Genomic DNA, 25,825 nt, shown 5'->3' with positions numbered 1-25,825 from the left:
ATGGCCACCGCAGCATTCACCATGCAGCCAGCGGCTGTGTGGAGCGCTCTGGGGGTGTCTGATCTCCTGACACTGGATCAGACCTCACCGGAGAGGGGCATGAGTGCAGTGGAGCAGGCACAGGAGAGATTGGGCAGCTCTTCATCCAGGAGCCCGGAGAAGCAGAGCAACAAATTGCAAGTATGTGCACCTGATACAGGGCACCCCTCCACCTCCATCACTGAGGCCACACTGAAGTCCCTGTTCGGAGATCTAAAGCAGGCTATAGATAGTGACATTACCTCAGCCCTCACTGCACTACAGAAAGACATTGGGCACATAAGGGATAGAACAGCCCATATTGAGGAGAAGCTGGAGGAATTCACCACAGCCCACAACCATTTAGTGGACTCTGATTATGAGGCAGATGAGGAGACCACCACCCTAAAACTAAAGCTGGTGGATTTGGAGGACCGCTCCAGGCGCAACAATCTGCGCTTCAGGGGGATACCGGAAAGCGTTGCTGCGGACGCGTTGTAGGAGTTCCTAACAGATTTCTTTACCGCACTAGTTCCTGAGGCGGAGCAGCGAGACCTCATAATAGAGCGCACAGGATCTCCAAAACCTAAAAGTGCCCCCGCCTCTGTGCTCAGGGATGTAATTGCCAGGCTTTATTTTTATCATTTTAAAGAAGCCATTAGCAAAGCTGCAGCGGGTGGACCGGAGCTCCCAGAGGTTCAAGAACATCATGGTGTTCACTGACCTATCCGCCGTGACCCTGAACAGAAGGCGGAAGTTCTCCACAGCCACCAAGATCCTACAGGACAACGGGATCCCGCACAAGTGGGGCTACCCGGTGATCTTCACCAAGAATGGGGTCACACAGGTCCTGACTTCCCCCTGAGAGGCCATGCCTCTTCTGCAGAAGTGGTCGCTGACGACGGTGGATGAGGATACCAGCTCCCCGCTGAAGAAGATGCCACCCACCCTGATGAAGGAGTGGACATGAACAAAAGAAGAGAATACAAGACTATTTTTCACCATGGCCTGCGGAGGCACGAGAGGAGAGGTTTTTTTGTTTCTCTTCACCCCCCAGTATATACTGGATAGAGGAGCATATCAGCCCCCAATGCCCCCACTATATACTGGATAGAGGAGCATATCAGCCCCCAATACCCCCCACTATATACTGGATAGAGGAGTATATCAGCCCCCAATACCCCCCACTATATACTGGATAGAGGAGCATATCAGCCCCCAATGCCCCCACTATATACTGGATAGAGGAGCATATCAGCCTCCAATGCCCCCACTATATACTGGATAGAGGAGCATCTCCAGGAGGTTCACTTAGAACCAAACTCTATTTTTGAAGCTGTTACAGTTTTTTCACAAAATTAAAATTTGCTTTTTGTTATTCCCCCATTTTTTCCTAATTGTCTAGTGGTGACACATAGATTGTATCTGTAATCTGTACATGGTTCTTCACATTTCTAGCATTAATGTAAAGGGACAGAATAGTCCATTCAGAAGATCCCTTCTATGGAAAGAGGCCAAATCCCTAAAACCAGATGTATTGTGCATTCAGGAAACCCACCTAAATAGCACTGACGTCCATAGATTGCAGAATAGAAATTTCCCAAATGTCTTTCATTCCCCTGCAATTGACAAAAAAAGAGGAGTAGTAATCGCGATATAGAACACCGTCACCTTCCAGCTAATCACCAGCCTAGTGGACGACGAGGGCAGATACGTCATCCTAGTCTGCACTATAAATAACGAGACCTACACAATTGTCTCTATTTATGCCCCTAACTCCAAGCAGATTTCATTTCTTAAAGGTACCCTGGTGGTAGTAGCAAAGGTTAAAAAAGGCGCCCTGTTAGTCTGCGGGGACTTTACCATCACCTCCGAGCGGGATTACACCTTCTATTCACACTCCCATAGAGGTGACTCCAGAATTGACCTAATGGTCAAAGATAAATGGTTATTACAGGACATCCAAAAGGCCACGATAGGGAACATAACCTGGTCGGACCACGCCCCGGTCTCCCGGACCCAAAGAGTGGTCGTAAATGGCTGCACATCCAGTTGGAAGAATGTCTCAAGTGGGGTACCACAGGGCTCTGTCCTGGGCCCTGTATTGTTCAACATCTTTATCAACGATTTAGATGAAGGAATTGAGGGTAAACTGATTAAATTTGCTGATGACACAAAGCTAGGAGGGATAGCTAATACTAGAGAAGAGAGAGAGAGGATTCAAAAAGATTTAAATAAACTGGAGAAGTGGGCAGTAACTAACAGAATGGTTTTTAACAGGGAGAAATGCAAAGTACTACATCTGGGCAATAAAAATGAAAAAAGCATATATAGAATGGGAGGAATAGGGCTAAGTGACAGCACATGTGAAAAAGACTTGGGTATACTAATAGATCACAGACTGAATATGAGTCAACAGTGTGATGCAGCAGCAAAAAAGGCAAATGCAGTTCTAGGATGTATTAACAGAAGCATACAGTCTAGATCACGTGAAGTCATTATTTCCCTCTACTCCTCTTTGGTCAGACCTCATCTGGAATATTGTGTCCAGTTTTGGGCACCACATTTTAAAAAAGACATCAACAAACTGGAGCAAGTTCAGAAAAGAGCGACCAGAATGGTGACCGGTCTGCAAACCCTGTCTTATGAGGAAAGGTTGCAGGATTTGGGAATGTTTAGTTTGCAAAAGAGAAGACTGAGAGGAGACTTAATTGCTGTCTACAAATATCTAAAGGGCTGTCACATTGTAGAAGGATCAACTTTATTCTCATTTGCACAAGGAAAGACTAGAAGCAATGGGATGAAACTGAATGGGAGGAGACACAGATTAGATATTAGAAAAAACTTTTTGACAGTTAGAGTGATCAATGAGTGGAACAGGCTGCCACGAGAAGTGGTGAGTTCTCCTTCAATGGAAGTCTTCAAACAGAGGCTGGACAGACATCTGACTGGGATGATTTAGCGAATCCTGCTTTGAGCAGGGGGTTGGACCAGATGGCCCAGGAGGTCCCTTCCAACTCTACGATTCTATGATTCTATGATTCCTGTTAAATTACAGAGGGACACAACTATCTGACATATTCCCTATGGAGAGTAAATAACTACTGAATCACATCCCATAAAATTAGGCCCCAATTGCAGGAAGCATTATCAGAATATTTCACAATTAATATCACACCTGATGTGTCCGTATCTACAGTATGGTGCGCCCACAAGGCCGACATCCAGGGTAAAATAGCGTCCCAGAATAAAAAAGCGACACTACACCAAATAGAGAAAATTAATCAAAACATAGCGCACTAGAAGAGGCACACAAACGTAGTCACACAAACAATCCTCCAAACATTACAGAAACTAAGGTATGAACTATACCAACTGCTCCAACACAAATACGAGCACAATCTACGGAATAGTAAAGCCAAATATTACTGGCAGGGAAACAAACGGGCAAAATTTTAGCATAAGTGAAGAGTCTCCGCGAGCTCAACGATCACTGGATTTTGTCCATTGCAGCTGAAAAGAGGAAATTAGCAAACCAGGGGAAGAGTCCTGAGGAGAGAATTTGCATATTCCCAGTGCCTTCTGGGATAAGTGAAGAGTCTCCGCGAGCTCAACGATCACTGGATTTTGGCCGTTGCAGCTGAAAAGAGGAAATCGGTAAATTTTGGCTAATTTTTCATTGCTTTGAAATCTCTTTAACAATAACAATATGGAAGAGGCCAGGAGCCATTTGGTGAGCTGCATTTCTTGCTACATGTTCACAGACTTACCAGTAGAAAACCCAAACTTCACATGCCACAAATGCAAGCTTGTGTCCCTGTTGGAGGAAAAGTTGCATAATCTCGAAGAGAGGTTAGCTACATTGAAGATCATTAAGGAAGGTGAAGAGTTCTTAGACAGAGCAGAATTATCTCTTCATGTTACAGAAAGAGAAGAAATTCGAAGTGCACCTGAAGAAACAGAGGAATGTAGACATATGACCCAGAGAAGCAGGAGGATCAGGAGGCAGTCAGCACCCATACTGCTCAGGAACCAGTACCAGGCTCTTACGCAGGAGAATGATGAAGAAATACATCAGGATAAGACTTTGCCCACAAACAGCAACCTTGTACTCCTTCAGAATCCTCCTAGATGGAGAAAGAAAAATGTTGTGAAGAAGAAACGGAGAGTGGTGGTCATGAGGGATTCCCTGTTGAGAGTAAGAATACAAGGACTTACTTACTGTTTGGGTAAGAATACAAGGACAGAACAATGGAAAGGACACCATTGTAGGCATTTACTACAGGCCGCCTGTGCAAGCTGAAGATATGGATGAACTCTTTATGCATCAAATGGCCAAGTTCTCCAAAAATATGACATAGTTTTCATGGGAGATTTCAACTATCCAGACATTTGTTGGGAATCTCTCTCAGGCAAAACTAACAGGTCAAGGAAATTCTTATCCTCTCTTGCTAACAACTTTATCTTCCAAAAGGTAGGGGAGAAAACAAGGAGAACTGCTACTGTACCTTGGATCTAATCCTTATAAACAGGGAGGAAATGGTTGAGGAGCTAAAAGTGGCTGGGACCCTAGGAGGTAGCGACCGTGCTATTTTAGAATTTTGGATAACTAGAGGAGGAAGACGTCAAGGTTAGATTTCAGAAAAGCAGATTTTAAGGGATTCAGAAAAAGAATTGGAGGGATCCAATGGCTGGATATCCTTAAGGACAAAAATGCCCAGGAAGGATGGGAAATCTTGAAAAATGAAATTCTCAAAGCACAATTGTTAACAATTCCGAAAAGAGGGAAGAATAGGAGAAACATTTAAGGAAACCAGGATGGATGAACACAGAACTTAAGCACATGCTAAAAAGGAAGAATGAAATGTTTATAAAATGGAAAGAGGGAGGCATATCTAAAGAAGAATATAATGCTGTCTGCAGAACCTGCAGGGCACAAATCAGATTAGCTAAAGCTGACAATGAATTGAGGCTTGCAAGAGACATCAAAAGCAATAATAAAGAATTTTGGGGATATGTCAAAAGTAAAAGAAAAGTCAAAGATGCTATAGGATTTTTACCGGATGAAAATGATGAAATGGTAAGAAAGGATGATGAGAAGGCCGAACTTTTAAATTCCTATTTTGCATCTGTTTTCTCTCAGAAAGGAAATGTAACATCAACTGTTCTTCACTGTCCTATTAAGGGAATAGAGGAATCCAGGATATCTATAAACAGAAAGATAGTGAGGAAACACTTAGCTAACCTAAATGAATTCAAGTCTCCAGGTCCAGATGAACTACACCCCAGAGTACTGAAGGAGATAGTAGAAGAAATTTTTGAACCCCTCTCCATAGTATTTGAAAATTCTTGGAGTACAGGAGAAGTCCCAGAAGACTGGAGAAGAGCAAATGCTCCTATCTTCAAAAAGGGGAAGAAGGTGGACCCAAGCAACTATAGGCCGGTGAGTCTGACTTCTATACCAGGAAAGATCTTTGAACAAATTATTAAAAAACATGTATGTAAGTACCTGGATAAGAATGAAGTGATTAAACAGAGTCAGCATGGGTTTGTAACTAACAAGTCATGTCAGACTAACTTAATTTCCTTCTATAACAGAATCACTGATTGGGTGGATCAGGGAAATGCTGTAGATATAGTATATCTTGACTTCAGCAAAGCATTTGACAAAGTATCTCACACAATCCTTATTGAAAAAATGACTTGGTATGGAATGGACAAGGCAACTATTAGGTGGATTCATAACTGGCTTAGTGATTGGACCCAAAGTGTGGTCGTAAATGGATGCACATCCAGTTGGAAGAATGTCTCAAGGGGGGGTACCACAGGGCTCTGTCCTGGGACCTGTATTGTTCAACATCTTTTTCAACGATTTAGATGAAGGAATTGAGGGTAAACTGATTACATTTGCTGATGACACAAAGCTAGGAGGGATAGCTAATACTAGAGAAGAAAGTGAAAGGATTCAAAAAGGTATAAATAAACTGGAGCAGTGGGCAGCAACTAATGGAATGGTTTTTAACAGGGAAAAATGCAAAGTACTACATCTCGGCAATAAAAATAAAAAAGCATATACAGAATGGGAGGAATAGGGCTAAGCAACAGCACATGTGAAAAAGACTTGGGTATACTAATAGATCACAGACTGAATATAAGTCAACAGTGTGATGCAGCAGCAAAAAAGGCAAACGCAATTCTAGGATGTATTAACAGAAGCATACAGTCTAGATCACGTGAAGTCATTATTGCCCTCGACTCCTCTTTGGCCAGACCTCATCTGGAATACTGTGTCCAGTTTTGGGCGCCACATTTTAAAAAAGACATCAACAAACTGGAGCAAGTTCAGAAAAGAGCGACCAGAATGGTGACCGGTCTGCAAACCCTGTCTTATGAGGAAAGGTTGCAGGATTTGGGTATGTTTAGCTTGAAGAAGAGAAGAATGAGAGGAGACTTAATAGCTGTCTACAAATATTTCAAGGGCTGTCACATTGTAGAAGGATCATCTTTATTCTCATTTGCACAAGGAAAGACTAGAAGCAATGGGATGACACAGATTAGATATTAGAAAAAAACTTTTTGACAGTTAGAGTGATCAATGAGTGGAACAAGCTGCCACGAGAGGTGATTAGTTCTCTTTCAATAGAAGTCTTCAAACAGGCTGGACAGACATCTGTCTGGCATGATTTAGTGAATCCTGCTTTGAGCAGGGGGTTGGACCAGATGGCCCAGGAGGTCCCTTCCAACTCTACGATTCTATGATTTCTCCAAGATGGTGCACCTGGTGCCACTCTCGCGGCTACCTTCTGCACAAGACCTGGCAGCGTTGTTAAACTTGTCTTTCGTTTGCATGGAATGCCAGACAAGATAGTCAGTGACCGGGGTCCCCAGTTTGCGTCTCGATTCTGGAGAGAACTCTGTAGTCTGCTCAGCTTTGAGCTAAATCTCTCTTCGGCCTATCATCCCGAGACGAACGGGTTGGTAGAGAGAGCCAACCAGACCATGGTCACATACCTATGAAATTTTATCTCGGCCAGGCAAGATGACTGGGCATCCCTGCTACCATGGGCGGAGTTTGCTTTGAACAATGCTGTGGCCGATTCCACCGGCTAGACCCCATTCCTCCTTAATTATGGCCAGCTTCCGCGCGTCCCTGTCCCTATGCCCGTGTTGTCCACCAATTCCAGGGTGGCAGACTGGGTGGTGGAGGCTCGTGAAATTTTTTTTGATTCCGCTCAGGATGCCCTCCAGGCCTCCAAGGAGAAAATGTGGGTCTCCGCTGACATGCACCGGCATGCTGCTCCGACCTTTGCTCCTGGTGACTTAGTGTGGCTCTCTGCCCATAACATCAGGCTGCGGGTCGAGTCCACTAAGTTCGCACCTTGCTACATTGGCCCTTTCAAGGTCCTTGAGCAGATCAACCCTGTGGTCGACCGTCTGGCCCTTCCGCCACACTTGGCTATCACTGACACCTTCCACGTGTCCCTTATTAAGCCTGTCCACATGTCCCGGTTCTCCGAGTCATCTGCCGGGACATCAGACTTGTCCTCGGACGAGTTTGAGGTTAATGCCATCGTGGGATGCAGGGTGGTACTTGGAAAAAAGTTTTATCTGGTGGACTGGAAGGGTCATGGCCCAGATGATCGAACCTGGGAGCCAGTGGAGAACATCCGCGCTCCCCATCTCATTGTGGCATTTGAACATAGCGAGGCTCAGGGAGGAGGGGGCGGTAATGTTAGGCATCAGGTTCCTGCTGCTGCATAGGAGGAATCCTGAGCCTTGCCTTCTGCGGTCTCCCATTACTCTCCTACCACAGAGGAGGCTGCTCACCAGGGTCGTCAATCCCAGTGCCCTGCTCAGATTAGCACTGTGGGTTTGGTTGCTGCTGCCACCTCTGGTCCAGCTATAGCAATGCATGCTGGTCAGCAGCGAGCTACTCCAGGGACTAAGTCCTCCTTTCGTTCCACTGAGAATGCCTGTGGGACGATCTCTCATTGAAGATTGGAGGTCACATGCTTAGGTCCAGCTCCTGCTCTGATTCGACCATCAGGAAGGTCCCGGAAGGTCGTGGCTATAAAAGCCTCACATGGCCGCCCCGCTATGTGGTTTGATAGAGATTAATTCTTATTGTTATAGTGGTGTATGTGATGATGGCTGTATGAGACAGGTGAATGACTCATTATGACTCCCCTCCCTCGGTTGTGTATGAGTTAGGGTCACAGAGTTAGAGTCAGCACCTAGTACTGGTACTGCCTAATGCCGCAGTGCATTCAGCTCTCTCATCCGTTAGTGCCAGTCAGCACAGGCATCACAGTACCGCTTGTGTAGCAGTGTCCGTCTGTACGGCGCCGTGCACAGATAGTGTGCTTTCCAGCACCAAGCTCAGGCTGGTTAGTGGCGACTGTAAGTGCAGAGGCAGTACATGCTCAGAGCGGCAGTCTAATGTGTGCTGCGCCCTGTGACGGTTAACAGGGCACAGCGTTCCAGGGGGAACCTTCCCTGGCTCCGCAGTAGCGGTTCCGGGGTAATGGGTCTAGAGGGGCAGGCTTCCCGTGTCTCGGAAGCAGTGTCCTTTGCCCTCACCCTAGCGCTCCTCTAGCCATAGTACACATAGTACTGACACTATTAGTCACTGACATCTATAAATCTAATGGTTCTGCAATGGTTTATTGTATGTGAACTATGTCTCCTCTCCTGTCGGGTTCTGTAATGATTTTACAGAATTATCGGCGATTCTGCCATCTATATCTGTATGAACTATAAAGACCTATAATATTTCAGGCCATGGATCAGTGAAATGTCCATTCTGCAGTAAAATCTCTCCACACGGACACTTTGATGTGAGGAGATCGCATCCTCGCTCTGCACACGGAGGACACACGGATCACTGATCAGGGAACATTTCTGTGATTCTCGGCCCTGAAACACCGACCGATTTTTTATACATTATGTGTGACCCCGGCCTCAGCCGGACTCTGGAAGGGGGGAAATAACCGAGATTTGGGCATTTTAGCTCCTGGTGTGGAGTCGATAGCACAATCATATGCCGCCATATAGTAGACGGCCGGTAACTGGTGAGAATTCCCTCCTGTGTGGGGTCTATTTCCCTCCAGAGAAATCACACGTCACATTCCACACATAACACTGTGTAGAGAAGGCGGCGCGGGGTAATTGTGCCAGTAGTGAGGGGGAATAATGGCAGGAATGTCACTGACTGAGGAGAAGGCTCCATGGAGGTCTGCACTCCGGAGATCATGTGACCCCTGACTCCTCCCCTCCTGTGACCTCATCACAGGTCCTGTGCACAGAGCAGCCATATATGTGGAGTGCGGCTCTGCAGGTGGAGGTATGTGGAGATTCCCCCCATTACTGAGCGCGGGGGGGACATTAACCCCTTCTGCACTGAGACTCTTTATAAGAATCATCACGTTTCTGTGCTGTTTCCTGTAATAGATACATACGACCCCACTATGGAGGACAGGCAGTGAGGAGACGGAGTGTTCCCATAGTACAGGGCCCCTTTCTTGGCCCCACACAGTGTAATGCCCCCATTATGCCCCTGTAAGCAGCGTTCTGCCCCACAACCAGCTGACTCGGGCACTTTACCATGGCCGGTACCTCAGATTCCTCCCCGCACCCCTTTTCTTTGTCATGCTGCCGCCATCTGCCCCTGTCATGCCACCGCCTCTCCCTGTCACACCTCTCTATATAATATAATGCACTCCCCATAGGCAGAGTCTATAGTGTAATGCATCCCCATAGGCAGCCTCTATAGTGTAATGCATCCCCATAGGCAGACTATATAGTATAATGTATCCCCATAGGCAGACTCTATAATGTAATGCATCCACATAGGCAGCCTCTATAGAGTAATGCACTCCCTATAGGCAGCCTCTATAGTGTAATGCACCCCCATAGGCAGCCTCTATAGTATAATGCACCCCCATAGGCAGACTCTATAGCGTAATGCACTCCCCATAGGCAGCTTCTATAGCGTAATGCACTCCCCATAGGCAGCCTCTATAGTGTAATGCACCCCCATAGGCAGCCTCTATAGCGTAATGCATCCACATAGGCAGCCTCTATAGCGTAATGCACTCCCCATAGGCAGCCTCTATAGTGTAATGCACCCCCATAGGCAGCCTCTATAGTGTAATGCATCCACATAGGCAGCCTCTATAGTATAAATCACCCCCATAGGCAGCCTCTATAGTGTAATGCATCCCCATAGGCAGCCTCTATAGTGTAATGCATCCCCATAGGCAGCCTCTATAGTGTAATGCATCCCCATAAGCAGCCTCTATAGTGTAATGCATCCCCATAGGCAGCCTCTATAGTGTAATGCTTCCCCATAGGCAGCCTCTATAGCGTAATGCATCCCCATAGGCAGCCTCTATAGTGTAATGCATCCCCATAGGCAGCCTCTATAGTGTAATGCACCCCCATAGGAAGACTATATAGTATAATGCACCCCCATAGGCAGCCTCTATAGTGTAATGCATCCCCATAGGCAGCCTCTATAGTGTAATGCATCCCCATAGGCAGCCTCTATAGTGTAATGCTTCCCCATAGGCAGACTCTATAGTGTAATGCTTCCCCATAGGCAGCCTCTATAGTGTAATGCTTCCCCATAGGCAGACTCTATAGTGTAATGCATCCCCATAGGCAGCCTCTATAGTGTAATGCTTCCCCATAAGCAGCCTCTATAGCGTAATGCATCCCCATAGGCAGCCTCTATAGTGTAATGCATCCCCATAGGCAGCCTCTATAGTGTATTGCATCCCCATAGGCAGCCTCTATAGTGTAATGCATCCCCATAAGCAGCCTTTATAGTGTAATGCATCCCCATAGGCAGCCTCTATAGTGTAATGCTTCCCCATAGGCAGCCTCTATAGCGTAATGCATCCCCATAGGCAGCCTCTATAGTGTAATGCATCCCCATAGGCAGCCTCTATAGTGTAATGCACCCCCATAGGAAGACTATATAGTATAATGCACCCCCATAGGCAGCCTCTATAGTGTAATGCATCCCCATAGGCAGCCTCTATAGTGTAATGCATCCCCATAGGCAGCCTCTATTGTGTAATGCTTCCCCATAGGCAGACTCTATAGTGTAATGCTTCCCCATAGGCAGCCTCTATAGCGTAATGCATCCCCATAGGCAGCCTCTATAGTGTAATGCATCCCCATAGGCAGCCTCTATTGTGTAATGCATCCCCATAGGCAGCCTCTATAGTGTAATGCTTCCCCATAGGCAGCCTCTATAGCGTAATGCATCCCCATAGGCAGCCTCTATAGTGTAATGCATCCCCATAGGCAGCCTCTATAGTGTAATGCACCCCCATAGGAAGACTATATAGTATAATGCAACCCCATAGGCAGCCTCTATAGTGTAATGCATCCCCATAGGCAGCCTCTATAGTGTAATGCATCCCCATAGGCAGCCTCTATAGTGTAATGCTTCCCCATAGGCAGACTCTATAGTGTAATGCATCCCCATAGGCAGCCTCTATAGTGTAATGCTTCCCCCTAGGCAGCCTCTATAGTGTAATGCTTCCCCATAGGCAGACTCTATAGTGTAATGCATCCCCATAGGCAGCCTCTATAGTGTAATGCTTCCCCATAGGCAGCCTCTATAGCGTAATGCATCCCCATAGGCAGCCTCTATAGTGTAATGCATCCCCATAGGCAGCCTCTATAGTGTAATGCACCCCCATAGGAAGACTATATAGTATAATGCAACCCCATAGGCAGCCTCTATAGTGTAATGCATCCCCATAGGCAGCCTCTATAGTGTAATGCATCCCCATAGGCAGCCTCTACAGTGTAATGCATCCCCATAGGCAGCCTCTATAGTGTAATGCTTCCCCATAGGCAGACTCTATAGTGTAATGCATCCCCATAGGCAGCCTCTATAGTGTAATGCATCCCCATAGGCAGCCTCTATAGTGTAATGCATCCCCATAGGCAGCCTCTATAGTGTAATGCATCCCCATAGGCAGCCTCTATAGTGTAATGCTTCCCCATAGGCAGCCTCTATAGCGTAATGCATCCCCATAGGCAGCCTCTATAGTGTAATGCATCCCCATAGGCAGCCTCTATAGTGTAATGCACCCCCATAGGAAGACTATATAGTATAATGCACCCCCATAGGCAGCCTCTATAGTGTAATGCATCCCCATAGGCAGCCTCTATAGTGTAATGCATCCCCATAGGCAGCCTCTATAGTGTAATGCATCCCCATAGGCAGCCTCTATAGTGTAATGCATCCCCATAGGCAGCCTCTATAGTGTAATGCATCCCCATAGGCAGCCTCTATAGCGTAATGCTTCCCCATAGGCAGCCTCTATAGCGTAATGCATCCCCATAGGCAGCCTCAATAGTGTAATGCATCCCCATAGGCAGCCTCTATAGTGTAATGCACCCCCATAGGAAGACTATATAGTATAATGCACCCCCATAGGCAGCCTCTATAGTGTAATGCATCCCCATAGGCAGCCTCTATAGTGTAATGCATCCCCATAGGCAGCCTCTATAGTGTAATGCTTCCCCATAGGCAGACTCTATAGTGTAATGCATCCCCATAGGCAGCCTCTATAGTGTAATGCTTCCCCATTGGCAGCCTCTATAGTGTAATGCTTCCCCATAGGCAGCCTCTATAGCGTAATGCATCCCCATAGGCAGCCTCTATAGTGTAATGCATCCCCATAGGCAGCCTCTATAGTGTAATGCACCCCCATAGGAAGACTATATAGTATAATGCACCCCCATAGGCAGCCTCTATAGTGTAATGCATCCCCATAGGCAGCCTCTATAGTGTAATGCATCCCCATAGGCAGCCTCTATAGTGTAATGCATCCCCATAGGCAGCCTCTATAGTGTAATGCATCCCCATAGGCAGACTCTATAGTGTAATGCATCCCCATAGGCAGCCTCTATAGCGTAATGCATCCACATAGGCAGCCTCTATAGTGTAATGCATCCCCATAGGCAGCCTCTATAGTGTAATGCACCCCCATAGGAAGACTATATAGTACAATGCACCCCCATAGGCAGCCTCTATAGTGTAATGCATCCCCATAGGCAGCCTCTATAGTGTAATGCATCCCCATAGGCAGCCTCTATAGTGTAATGCTTCCCCATAGGCAGACTCTATAGTGTAATGCTTCCCAATCGCCTCTGCAAGGCATAAAAATGACCTCTCATTATACTCACCAAGGGCGCTCACCAAGGCATAGCTGGTCTTGACTTAAGATCGCCATTCTCCTTAACTGCATCATCTGGATGACACGTCCTTAGTCATCCACACAGTGTCACCCATTGTGCTCCTGTGCAGGCGCACTTTTCTCTGGGCTGCTGAAAGCAGAGCTAAGTACTGTAGTGCGTATGCGCTGGGAAAGGCTAAAGGGCGCTGATGACCTGGAAGTAAAGCCGGCGCATGCGCACTACAATACTGTGCTCTGACTTCAGTAGGGCAAAGATAAGTGCGCCTGCACAGGAGTGCGCTAGAGGACACTGAATGCATGATGTAGGACGCATCCTCCACACGAAGCAGGACAGCGATCACAAGAAGAGGGTAGGCACCGGATCAAGACTAGAGATGCCCAGACCGCGCCGTCTGTGAGTATAATAAAAGCTCTTTTTTGTGCCTTGCATAGAGGATTGGGGACATATAGAGAGCATTCTAGAACACTGTATGTGAGGGCGATGCTGGCCGGACCTTATATGGGGACAGCATGCTGAAAGGCTCCCTTTAATCTGTAAGACCTGTAGCCACCGCCTTTTAGCCACATTTAAAAAGCCATCCTGCAAGATTCCAGCCGCTCGCAAACTTAAGAAAATAATCATTCTCCTTCTCGTAAGCTAATCGGCAGCGTCCAGTCGGATGAGTGTCTATGGTCCCTGCTCAGCGCCTCCTCTGACCCCACAATTGCCATCCTCCTGCCTTTACTGACGTGGCTGACGCCTCCTATGTCATCCAGTCTGTTGCGCTGCGCAGCTCCTGTTCCCTCCTGTGCAGGTGCGAGAGCTGGACAGACAGTGGATGACACAGGAGACGTCAGCCATGTCAATCAAGGCAGGAGAGACGGTGAATCAGGCCCATAGTGAGCAACAAAAACCGCTGTGCACATGCTGCGGAAAATTCAGAGCGGAAACACAGCGGTTTATTTTCTGCAGCATGTCAATTCTTTGTGCGGATTCCGCAGCGTTTTTACACCTATTCCATTATAGGAATCCGCAGTGTAAAAACGCAGATCAAATCTGCACTAAATCCGCAGGAACCCGCAGGTAAAACACAGGTCGCTTTACCTGCGGATTCTGCAGAGTCCGTGCAGAAAAATCCACAATGGAATAAGCAACGTGTGCACATACCCTTAGTCTCTGTCCAGCTTGCAGGATAAACAAGACATAAAAGTTTAAAGGGGTTGTCCACTACTTTAAATTAACCCCCAATGTACCCCCCCGGGGCCCCTAATGAATTTTGTAAATACCTCATGTTGCCTATACTGCCTGTGTGCGGTGTTATCGCTGGCCGCTCACAGGCAGCACGTAACCCAGCGCTGACGTCACAAGTGAGGCGTGACTCAGCGCTGGGTCCCGCAGTGGCTGCTGGGTTGTGGGCGTGGTTACCCCCGAGGTCACACCCAGCATCCACTGCACGCTTTATCAATGAATGGGCGCTTGGTAGATGCCGGGTGTGACGCGGGGGGATATCCCTGCCCACAGCCTGGCAGACAGCGCGGAAGGAGGAAGATGGACCCCCGGCTGCTGCCAGCACTTGTCGGGACGTCAGCGGAAGCAAGAGCCGGCTGCAGCCAGGGGTCATGTGCTGCCTGTGAGCGGCCAGCGATAGCGACGCTCACAGGCAGAATAGGCAACATGAGGTATTTACAAAAATTCATTAGGGGCGCCAGGGGGATACATTGGGGGTTTAATTTAAAGTAGTGAACAACCCCTTTAAGAACCTTCATTGCTTTATATATCTGTATGTATATATTCGACCAACAGATTAGACATATCAAATAGTAAATGACATGTGCCAAGATACTCATCAGTCCTCATGCTGTGTCCAGTGTGTCCCTGGTCCTCAGTGCTGCTCCTAGCCTCCTTGGCTGTCAGGCTCCTTCCAGGCAGAAGAGTGCAGACAGTGAGCTCAGCTCACAGTCAGAGGCAGAGCAAGCCCCGCTGCGTCCAGGCGTTTGGGGCTGATGACTTCTCTGCATCAGGGAGCTTTGAAGGAGAGCGTGCTCATCCTGGATTGCGTGGGTGACCTTCCTTCCCCCTCTCCTCCACAGACTGAAGAGCGGTCACATGACTCACTCCCTGCACTCTGATACATGTGAAGTACAAACGCCAGCCCTGACAGTAGCTCCAGGTGGGCCCGCTCTCAAACACAGTGTTACATCGCATCATCTTCTTCTCATTCAGTTCTCTACAATATCAGATCCTCTCAGTGAAGATCTTCTGCAAAAGAAAATATTCCTGATTTACCCATCAAGGATGGATATGGACAGAGACAAGATGGCGGAGAGGATGTTACACCTCACCCTAGAGATCCTCTTCCGTCTCACTGGAGAGGTGAGAGATTCTGAAGACCTCACATTACATCATTCTTATCTATGGGAATAACAGATGGACAGAACTGGAGAGGTGAGGACTCTGGAAATGTCTGTAGTGAGATTTATTAATGTGTCTCTCCATAACCAGGATTACACAGTGGTGAAGAAGACCTCTAGTGATCGCTGTCAGGACCCTGTGTCTGAGGGATGGGGAAGACCCCTGAGCCCAATCACGGGGCCTCCACCTCACCCCCTGATCCATGAGGACATCAATGACCAGAAGATCCTAGAACTCATCTACAAGATGATTGAGCTGCTGACTGGAGAGGTGACACTGCTGGGAATGCTGGGACATTATACAGTAACACTATGAAGGGATCGGGGGGATGACGGTATCATTGTATGTGTCAGGTTCCTATAAGGTGTCAGGATATCGCTGTTTATCTCTCCATGGAGCAGTGGGAGTATTTAGAAGCACACAAAGATCTGTACAAGAATGTCATAATGGAGGTTCCCGAGCCCCTCACATCACCAGGTAATAGACAGGAATAAATACACACGGCCTATAATTATCTGTATGTAGAGAATGAATTCAGTCCCTGTATGTGTTTCCTCCTGATCTATCCAGTAAGAGGACAACACCAGAGAGATGTCCCCATCCTCTTCTTCCACAGGACTGTAACCCAGAAGATCCCAGTGCTCCTCAGGATCATCAGGTAGATGGAGAGAAGGTGTCAGGAGATCTCCCCTATGATGTGTAGACGGCTGTGAAGGTCTTGTGCTCAGTCTTGTTTTATCCACCAGTATTATATGTTTTATACTTGTGTAATGAGAACGGTGGAGATGGCAGGATTAGAGCTGATCATAGATGGGACTTCTCCATCTGTCGGTGACTTTTACAATATTTGTTTCAGGGTGAAGATCTGACCCATGTTAATACTACAGAGACATATGTGAGAGATGATGAGTGGTGTAAAGAGGAGATTCCCACGTATGACTACCCAGGTGAGTAGTAACCACTGAATGCAGAGAAGTCACAGATTCCTCTCAGTCACCGGCTGTGGATGCTTTATCGGTGGTGTAGTCCGGCCGTATTACCATGATCACCATTTTGCCTCTAGACCACAACATTCTCCTACACCTAAAACTGTTCAAATGACTTTGGGCATTGAAAGCCCTTTTCTATAGACCTTATGACATGGAGGATCCACCTACCCCTCTGGGATTAGAAGACACTGACCGTTACCTGCCCAGATCTGTAACTATAAAGCCAAATGACAGCGTACGTAGAATGTGCTGAAAAGTTAGAAAATCACTTGAAGAAAAATATTATGCTGGGCCTGTAAGAGAAAGCGGAGGGTAATGATGCTGTTGGCTTCCTAGATCCCTGAGATCTTATCGGATAAATCTTCTCTCCCTTCTGTGCTGCTGAATGTCTCATGGTCCCTACAAGACCAGGTCCAGTCTTTCGGGCCAAACTTCCCTTTTATGAGCGACAACAGTAAATGTGCAGTGAGGCCAAGTGTGAATTTCTGTACAATAACAGCAGAGTTTCCCTTTTTCCTGACTTTTCAATTTGTGTTAAAACTACCATATTTTTCGGACTATAAGACACACTTTTTTCCTTCGAAAATGTGGAGGAAAATGGGGGGTGTCTTATAGTCCAGATGTACCGGCTCTGGCTGAGGTGGGGGAACGGCATCGGCGGAGCAGCGGGTCACAGGAGGCTGGAGCAGGTGGCTGCGGCTAACTCCTGTTCCCGCTGCTAAAGAGAAATGAATATTCACTGCATTCCACGCCAATGGGCTTGGAGGGCAATGAATATTCATTTCTCTTTAATAATAGTATCTTGATATGACTGGCCCCCAACCCCGGTCCTGGTATGCATGGCCCCATCCTTATAATTGGCCCACACCACCATCCCCATCCCTATCCTGGTATGCATGGCCCCTTCAGAAAACATTAAAAACAAACCATTACACTTACCTACCCCGCGCTCCCTCGCAGCGTCCTGCTCCGGTGCCAGCAACTGCTATATGCTTGTAAGCAGTGCATGGCAGGAACGTCATGTGCTGCTCCCAAGCAGAGCACAGCTGCCAGGACTGTGCACGCAAAGGGCAGTGAGTATTCTTTGCTCTTCAGTAGCGCGCAGTGTCAGCCACCGGCTTCCTGCTGCTACCTGCGGTCACGTGTGTCGCTACTTAAGAGAAATGAATATTTGTGAATACTCACTGTTATCAGTGCTGCTTACAAGCATAAAGCAGTTGCTGGCACCGGAGCAGGATGCTGCAAGGGAGCGTCGGGTAGGTAAGTGTAATGGTTTGGTTTTTCTTATGTTTTCTGTTGGGGCCATGCATACCAGGATAGGAATGTGGATGGGGCCCACTTATAAGGATGGGGCCCTGCATACCAGGATGAGATGGGGCCCTGCATACCAGGACAAGATGGGGCCATGCATACCAGGACGAGATGGGGCCCTGAATACCAGGATAGGGATGGGACCATGCATACCAGGATAGAGATGAGACCTTCCATACTAGGATGAGATAGGGACCCTGCATACCAGGGTAGGGATGGGGCCATGCATACCAGGATAAGGATGAGGTGGCCATGCATACCAGGATAGGGATGAGGGGGGGGATGAGGCCACAATTTTAAGCGTGCCCTGAAAACGCAATTATTCAGACTGGCCTACCGCCTCAACACATTAACCTAATCTATCCCTATGTGGCACAGCCAAAAGTTTTTTACCATAACCAGGTTCCCCTCATCATGTTCCCACATGCTTTATGCATCCATTAGCCCTCTGTGTCTGTACTGTTACACACTTAACATTATGGCTGGTCCATACAATCAGGGCAATTGTTACCACCCACCTTTCGTGTCTCCCCTTTTTTTCCTCATAGATTGTAAGCTTGCGAGCAGGGCCCTCATTCCTCTTGTTATCTGTTATGATCTATGTGATTATTGTTATGCTGTAATGTCTATTGTCTGTACAAATCCCCTCTGAAATGTAAAGTGCTGTGGAATATGTCGGCGCTATAGAAATAAAATTTATCATTATTATTATTATTATTATTATTATGAGGGGGCCATGTGTATCAGAATGGGGAGGAGAGGGCCATGCATACCAGGGTAGGGATGAGGGGGCCATGTGTTTCAGAATGAGGATGAGGGGGCCATATATACCAGGATAGGGGATATTAAGTACAGAATTGACCACATTTTTTGGTTCAATTTTTTTTCCTTATTTCCTCTAAAACCTAGGTGCGTCTTATGGTCCAAAATATACAGTAATTTCAAGGAGGATTGTGATAATCTACAGGACAAACATTACACCTGTGCCATGATAGATCTCTAAGCTGTGCGTGGCTGATGGCTGTAATATACAGTTATTCCCGCCTGCAGGAGATGTGTTGGCTCCAGCCCTGGTTTCATAGATTTACTAAACGTCATGAATTCCATTATGTTTTCCATCCTAAGGAATTCAGATTACTGCACAATCTCTCCTGAAATGGGGAGAACAAATACGTTCTCTGCTCTTCTGCTCAGGATCCATAGTGGCTCCAATGGTCCACCATAAATGAGGGCAACTCCAGTTTAGTGTTCTCCCCTCGTACATACGTTGTTGTTGGGGATGTAACATATTTTTTTATTCTGTCTTTTTTTAACCTGTTCATTCTGTATGATGGTTTGATTGTGGTGGGATCGGCCTTCCTGCCTAATGTGAGTCAGTAACTCCCTGATGATCTTCAAAAAATCTCTCCATTGCCTCTTCCAAATGCCTAAGAGCTAAATTTAAAGTGCCCCTGTCAGCAGGATTGTGCTCAGTAACCTACAGACACTGTCAGGTCAGCACCGTTATACTGATTACAATGATACCTGGTGATGAAATCCGTCTTGTGGTTGTTGTTTAATCTGTATTTGTAGTTTTCAGTTAATGAGATTCTCGTGCTCTGGGGCGGGGCTGTGGGCGGGGCTTTATGTGGTGCTCTGATTACATATTCCTCTGTATTGGCTTATGACAGGTCGCTGATCCCTCACTGACCTGCCCCCATTATTACATAATGCATATAATAGTGTTGGTATTATTGGTGATAATGCCTATAATATTGTGGCTATTGTGAGGCTTAGAAAAAAATTACATCCAGCAAAATGTCACCGGTGATGGCGACGCCTGCACAGTAGCATCTATAAGTAAGAGACAGAGGCTACTGTGCAGGCGCCGCTGGTGACATTTTACTGGATGTAATTTTTTTCTAAGCCTCACAATAGCCACAATATTATAGGCATTATCACCAATAATATCAATGCTATTATATGCATTATGTAATAATGGGGGGCAGGTCAGTGAGGGATCAGCGACCTGTCATAACCCAGTACAGATAAATATGTAATCAGACCACATAAAGCCCCGCCCACAGGCCACCACAGCCCGGCCCCAGAGCACGAGAGTCTCACTAACGGAAAGCTACAAATAAAGATTTCATCGCCAGGTATCAAAGTAAGACACCTATCCATAACTAATCCTATAATTATATGATAAATAAAGATGCAGCCAGAATAAAGTCTTTTATTAGAAATAAAACAAAACGCAGGGCAAGTGGGAAGAGCCGGGCAAAGCACCAGCATTGGCGCCTCTAATAGATGTGCCTTTTCTGGGCAGCTGCAGGCTGTTATTTTTATGCTGGGGGGTCAATATCCATGGCCCTTTACAAGCCTGAGAATACCAGCCCCCAACTGTCAGCTTTAGCAAGGCTGGTTGTCAAAAATGGGGGGACTCCATGCCATGTATTTAAATTATTTCTTTATATAATTAAAAAAACAGTGTGAGGACCCCTCTATTCTTGATAACCAGCCTTGCTGAAGCTGACAGATGAGGGTTGCAGCCCCCAGTTGTGAGTTTTGCCAGACTGGTTATAGAAAATACAGGGGAACCCACACCGTTTTTTTCATTCATTTATTTAGTTATAACGCAGGCAGTGGGTGAGGAATACTCCAATCATCCGCTCCTGCTGTCACTGTTCTTGGCAGCAGCAGGTGTAGGTTGATGGGAGTAATAGTCCCAAACGCCCGCACCTACTATCATCATTCTCACTTTAATATAACTCTCATCATTCTCCCTGCCGGCAGAGCAGAGGAGAATGATGAGAGCGTCTTCAGCACCCGCCACCGGGGAACAGCGATTAATGTAGCGCTTCTTCCCTGACGGCCGTCCATGTGGTACGGATGCTGACATAGTTGTCACACGTGTGCCACAAGTATTACACACACGGACATCTCCAGTACCGGAAATATCAGGACGTGTGAAACCGGCCTTATACACAGTTCTCTTTAAATGACTAATATTTCTTCTTGAAACTCATCTGACAGAAAATATTGGAGCTTAGGATAGTATAGATTGTGACGTCACCGAGCCCCATACTCTAATTACACCAGAGAGGTTTCACCACTAGTTACTCATTTATTACTGATGGAGACTGTGGAGTTTGATCATTTCAGTAGTTCCTAATCAGGCCCCATTATTAATATCTGACGTGTGTCACTTTATGTGGTGGTAAGTTTGGAATTCTTCACAAAGGATAATAGAAAACAAATGGATCTTACAAATTATTTTCCAGCTTCGCACTATACTCTATATACGGTTGTACTCTACTGTCTGGGCACATGGCAGTGTTCAGAAGGGAAGGAGCGCCATTTAGCTATGTGAATGCAGATCTAGCTGGAATAGTTTGCAGACACAATGTATTGGGAGCACTGTTCGTGGTCACCTGGCAGCTCAAAAGATGTCCACCATGAACATGCTTGGCTCTATCTTCTCTGCTTTCCATATCCCAAGGATTGCCTTGCTCATCGCCCTTTAACACCATTACATGGAATCTGGACTTACACAGGGACCCCTAGGCTTGGACCATGGTGTTACCTGCTATTCTGTGGTATTAGATGGCAAGAAGAATGGTCAGGTAGCTGGGTCAGAACCAGAAGGACAGAATGCAGAATCAGAAGACACAAGAGTAGTCAGTAAACGGGCCACGGTCACAGCAGGAAACAAATACACAAGCCACAAGCTGAGCACAGAGGACTGAACCAGAGGAGAACAGCGCTGTATCTGGCAGATTCCGGCCATGTGCTTTGCGCTTTAGTAGGGTGTGCTACTTTCCAATTGGCTGAAGTAGGGAGCAGATTACTCCAGCTGGACAGCAGGAACAGATCCCAGATGAGATTGGACACACCATATGCAGAAGCCCTAATATAACTAAATGACAGAAAACCAGAATAGTCGAAATCCCCATAAAGCGATTCCATTTTATAAATTAATTCACTGAGGGTTATAATCCTTAAGAGGAGTGAATATTTTGACTCCACAGCCACTTTCCGGAAATTAACACACAGTGGATGTTGGAGAGTGAAAATTACACATTTGCCATTTTATTACCCAGCACATAGTGCCCAGATTGTGCTCCAGGAGACACCGCAAATTAAGTGGGTTCTTCTCACTATAATATTGCTAAATACAGGGATCCTAAATGTTGTTTGCGCACACTGCAAGACTCCGAAGTGAGAGCGGATTTTGCTGGATTGGTTTATGGAAACCTTGTTGCTTTTCAACAGCCTTTGAGCCACTAATAGTGCGGGAATCTCTGTTTTTCCAGTGATAGATGATGGACCTGAGTGGGGACTTGTTTTTGTGAGATGAGAATTGGTATTATTTTCACCTACATAACATTGATTGGTTTCTTTTTATTCGATATTTGGGAGGCAGAATGAACCAACAGTTGAACACCGCACACTACTGGTTCATCCAACAAGGTTTTCTATTAGACTGTGAACTGTCATTGTCTTGGTAAATAATTAAAGCTTTTACATAGCTTGCCATTTTTATGGACAGTTTAAGTAGAAATGCTCAAAAATATAAAACTCAAGGATATTTTATTAAAAAATAATAGTTTTTTTATCTCGCAGATGACTATAACAGGAGATCAGAGGGACAGCTGACATCTTCAACTTTTAAATCTGATGATCTTGAGATCCTACAAGATACAACTGAAGTGAATGCTATTACTCCAGATATATCATCATCCATTCACAGCAAAGATCTGTCATCTGATCCTATGAAACAGGTCCCATCTTCTGATTCATTACTGACTACTAAGGAAAATCAAAGTCACAAAAGAGGCAATAAAAACCAAACTGCTCCTAAAGCAAAGAAGTCATTTTCATGTTCAGAATGTGGGAAATGTTTTACATGGAAATCACATTTTGTTACTCACCAGAGAATTCACACAGGAGTGAAACCTTTTTACTGTTCAGAATGTGGGAAAAATTTTGCACAGAAATCACATTTTGTTAGACACCAGAGAATTCACACAGGGGAGAAGCCTTTTTCCTGTTCAGAATGTGGGAAATATTTTGCACAGAAATCACATTTTGTTAGACACCAGAGAAATCACACGGGGGAAAAGCCTTTTTCCTGTTCAGAATGTGGGAATTGTTTTAACAATAAATCAGATTGTATTAAGCACCAGAGAACTCACACAGGGCAGAAGCCATTTTCATGTTCAGAATGTGGGAAATGTTTTAACACGAAATCAGATTGTGTTAAGCACCAGAGAATCCACACAGGAGAGAAGCCTTTTTCATGTTCAGAATGTGGGAAATGTTTTGGACAGAAATCAAGTTTTCTTTCCCACAAGAGAACTCACACAGGGGAGAAGCCTTTTTCATGTTCAGAATGTGGGAAATGTTTTAGGAATAAATCAGATTGTGTTATGCACCAGAGAACTCACACAGGAGAGAAGCCTTTTTCATGTTTAGAATGTGGGAAATGTTTTAGGAATAAATCAGATTGTGTTATGCACCAGAGAATTCACACAGGAGAGAAGCCTTTTTCATGTTCAGAATGTGGGAAATGTTTTAACAATAAATCAGATTGTGTTAAGCACCAGAGAATCCACACAGGGGAGAAACCTTTTTCATGTTCAGAATGTGGGAAATGTTTTAACACTAAATCAAATTGTGTTAAGCACCAGAGAACTCACACAGGAGAGAAGCCTTTTTCATGTTTAAAATGTGGGAAATATTTTGCACAGAAATCACATTTTCTTACCCACCAGAGAACTCACACAGGGGAGAAGCCTTCTTCCAGTTCAGAATGTGGGAAATATTTTAACCAGAAAGCGCATCTTGAACGCCATCAGAGCAGTCACACAGAGGAGAAGCCATTTTCATTTTCTTAATGTGGGAAATATTTTACTTGGAAATCAACTCTTAATAAACATCAGAGATGTCACATAGGGGAGAAGCCTTTTTTATGTTCATAGTGTTGGAATAGTTTTAACCAAAATTCCACCTTCTTAAATGGGTTGTCTCTTGTCATTCCTCATGTTTGCTGACGAAAGGAAAAAACTAAACCTTATTAATTGCAAATGTAAAACTATACCCATAATTCACCCCCTGAAGGTTAGTTGGAAAGTGACTAATAGAAAAAACATGTACCCCATATCTCAGTATATAGGGTGAGGTGATGTTTACACACTCACTCTCCAAGCCTCTCATTTCTACGGGTTTCATCGTCCTCACCAAAGGCGACTCATCAGGAGACTATTTAACATTGACCTATATTCAAGCGAGACTAAACGAAAAAAGAAAAAAACTAAAATCATGTATCATGTTATTCGAAACAGTCAGAAAACTAGCCCCATATTGGCAGATCCCACACCTCAAACTATATACTTCTGAAGTTTATAAGCCGCTCCAGTGTCAGGAATAGATGGTATGAATTTGAATTTACCAAATGGCTGCAATGAAACAAAGAGTGAAAAATTTAAAGGGGTCTGAATACTTTCCATATCCACTGTATCAGTAAAAATAACTCCTCTTTATTAGGTTAAGTATAAAAGAATTGCACCATTTTCTGATACCCGTCACGTCTCCATTTTTTATGATCTCGGGTTGGGTGAAGACTTATTTTTTGTGTGCCGAGCTGATGATTGTGTGCCGAGCTGATGATTTTAATGAATACCATTTTGGTGCAGATACGATCTTTTGGTCATCCTTTATTGCATTTCAATGCAATGTTGTAGCGACCAAAAAAAAGTAATTCTGGCGTTTTGACCTTTTTTCTCGTTACGCCATTTAGCGATCGAGTTAATTATTTTTTATATTGATAGATCAGGCGATTCTGAACGCCGCTATAACAAATAAGTGTATGTTTGATTTTTTATTTTATTTTGAAAGGGGCGAAAGGGGATAATTTGTACTTTTATTATTTTTTATAATTTTAAAAACATTTCTTTTTTTACTTTTGGCATTGTGAAGTCATACAGCATTGTATCTTAATTAACCTGATGACTATTTTTTAGCAAACGAAGAATAATAGAATGTTATCTGTATGTTGGCTTTAAATTTAAGTGTTGATTTCTGGTTGGTCAAGAAAATAGACTTTTGTTTGTGTAAGCCTGGAATATTGACTTTTATTGTGCGCTTATCCTTGATCACTGGTGATGTTTGCTGATATGCTAATTATGCATTGTGTTATGGAGCCAGTTTGTTGACTTCTAAAGCAGAGAGGGAAAAACTATGCAAATAGTTTAAATAATCAAGTAATGCTATAATAATCTCACCTCCATTCTTACCCTTTATGTAAATACTGAATGAGGGACACTTGTTAAGTCTAAAAATAGGTTACATGCCTCTGTATAAAGAGACTGAGAGAGAGAAATAGCCAGAGAGATTCTGCCAAGACATCTATTCATCCTAAGGACAAGAGACAGGACAGCAGCCACAACATCATCACAAGGGACATGGATCTATCATTCTATAGGAAACAACCTAGGGGTTTTCAGTCTCGGTTGGAAGAATACTGATCTGCTCCATTGACCATCACTGAACCATGGATACGTTTGCAGATGTCAGATTGTGATCTTTGGATCAACCGGCCTTGTACCTTGTATGGACTCAATGGACTGTCATCTTCCTACACTTGTTGTTACCTCCTCTCTGTGTGCATGCCACAGGTGGAGTATCCGACCCTGGAATATGAAGCCAAGTTATGATCCTCGGTTCAGCTGGCCTTGTATGGACTGTCATCTTCCTACGCTTGTCGTTACCTCCTCTCTGTGTGCGTGCCACAAATGGGGTAGTGACCCTGGAAGATCTGAAGTCACAGAAGCTATTTTCCTGGCGGGTCCATGGAAGGGTGAGACTCTGTAATGTGCCCCATCTTGGGTATTTTTCTGAAACTGTTCTTT

General features: G+C 45.3%; 1 protein-coding gene across 1 annotated transcript; it reads left to right on the top strand.

Moving 5' to 3' along the window:
- On the top strand, positions 1-23,879 carry LOC141072524 (uncharacterized). The gene is made up of 5 exons (XM_073559796.1): positions 1-438; positions 671-865; positions 16,172-16,291; positions 16,490-16,580; positions 22,539-23,879. Exons 1-5 carry the CDS (start codon positions 1-3, stop codon positions 23,810-23,812), a joined length of 2,118 nt encoding a protein of 705 aa, XP_073415897.1. The 3' UTR covers positions 23,813-23,879.
- Positions 23,880-25,825: the final 1,946 nt, after the last annotated feature.

The sequence above is a fragment of the Dendrobates tinctorius genome, unplaced genomic scaffold (assembly GCF_039654945.1).
Source record: "Dendrobates tinctorius isolate UK_male_01 unplaced genomic scaffold, ASM3965494v1 ptg000274l, whole genome shotgun sequence".
NCBI lineage: Eukaryota > Metazoa > Chordata > Amphibia > Anura > Dendrobatidae > Dendrobates > Dendrobates tinctorius.
Note: the sequence above shows the minus strand (reverse complement) of the source record. Positions and strands in the feature narration are given on the sequence as shown.

Coding starts and splice junctions, on each gene's coding strand:
- LOC141072524 (XM_073559796.1), top strand. CDS start 1: ATGGCCACCGCAGCATTCACCATGCAGCCAGCGGCTGTGTGGAGCGCT. Junction 16,292..16,489: donor GTGCTCCTCAGGATCATCAG/GTAGATGGAGAG, acceptor TATTTGTTTCAG/GGTGAAGATCTGACCCATGT. Junction 16,581..22,538: donor TCCCACGTATGACTACCCAG/GTGAGTAGTAAC, acceptor TTTATCTCGCAG/ATGACTATAACAGGAGATCA.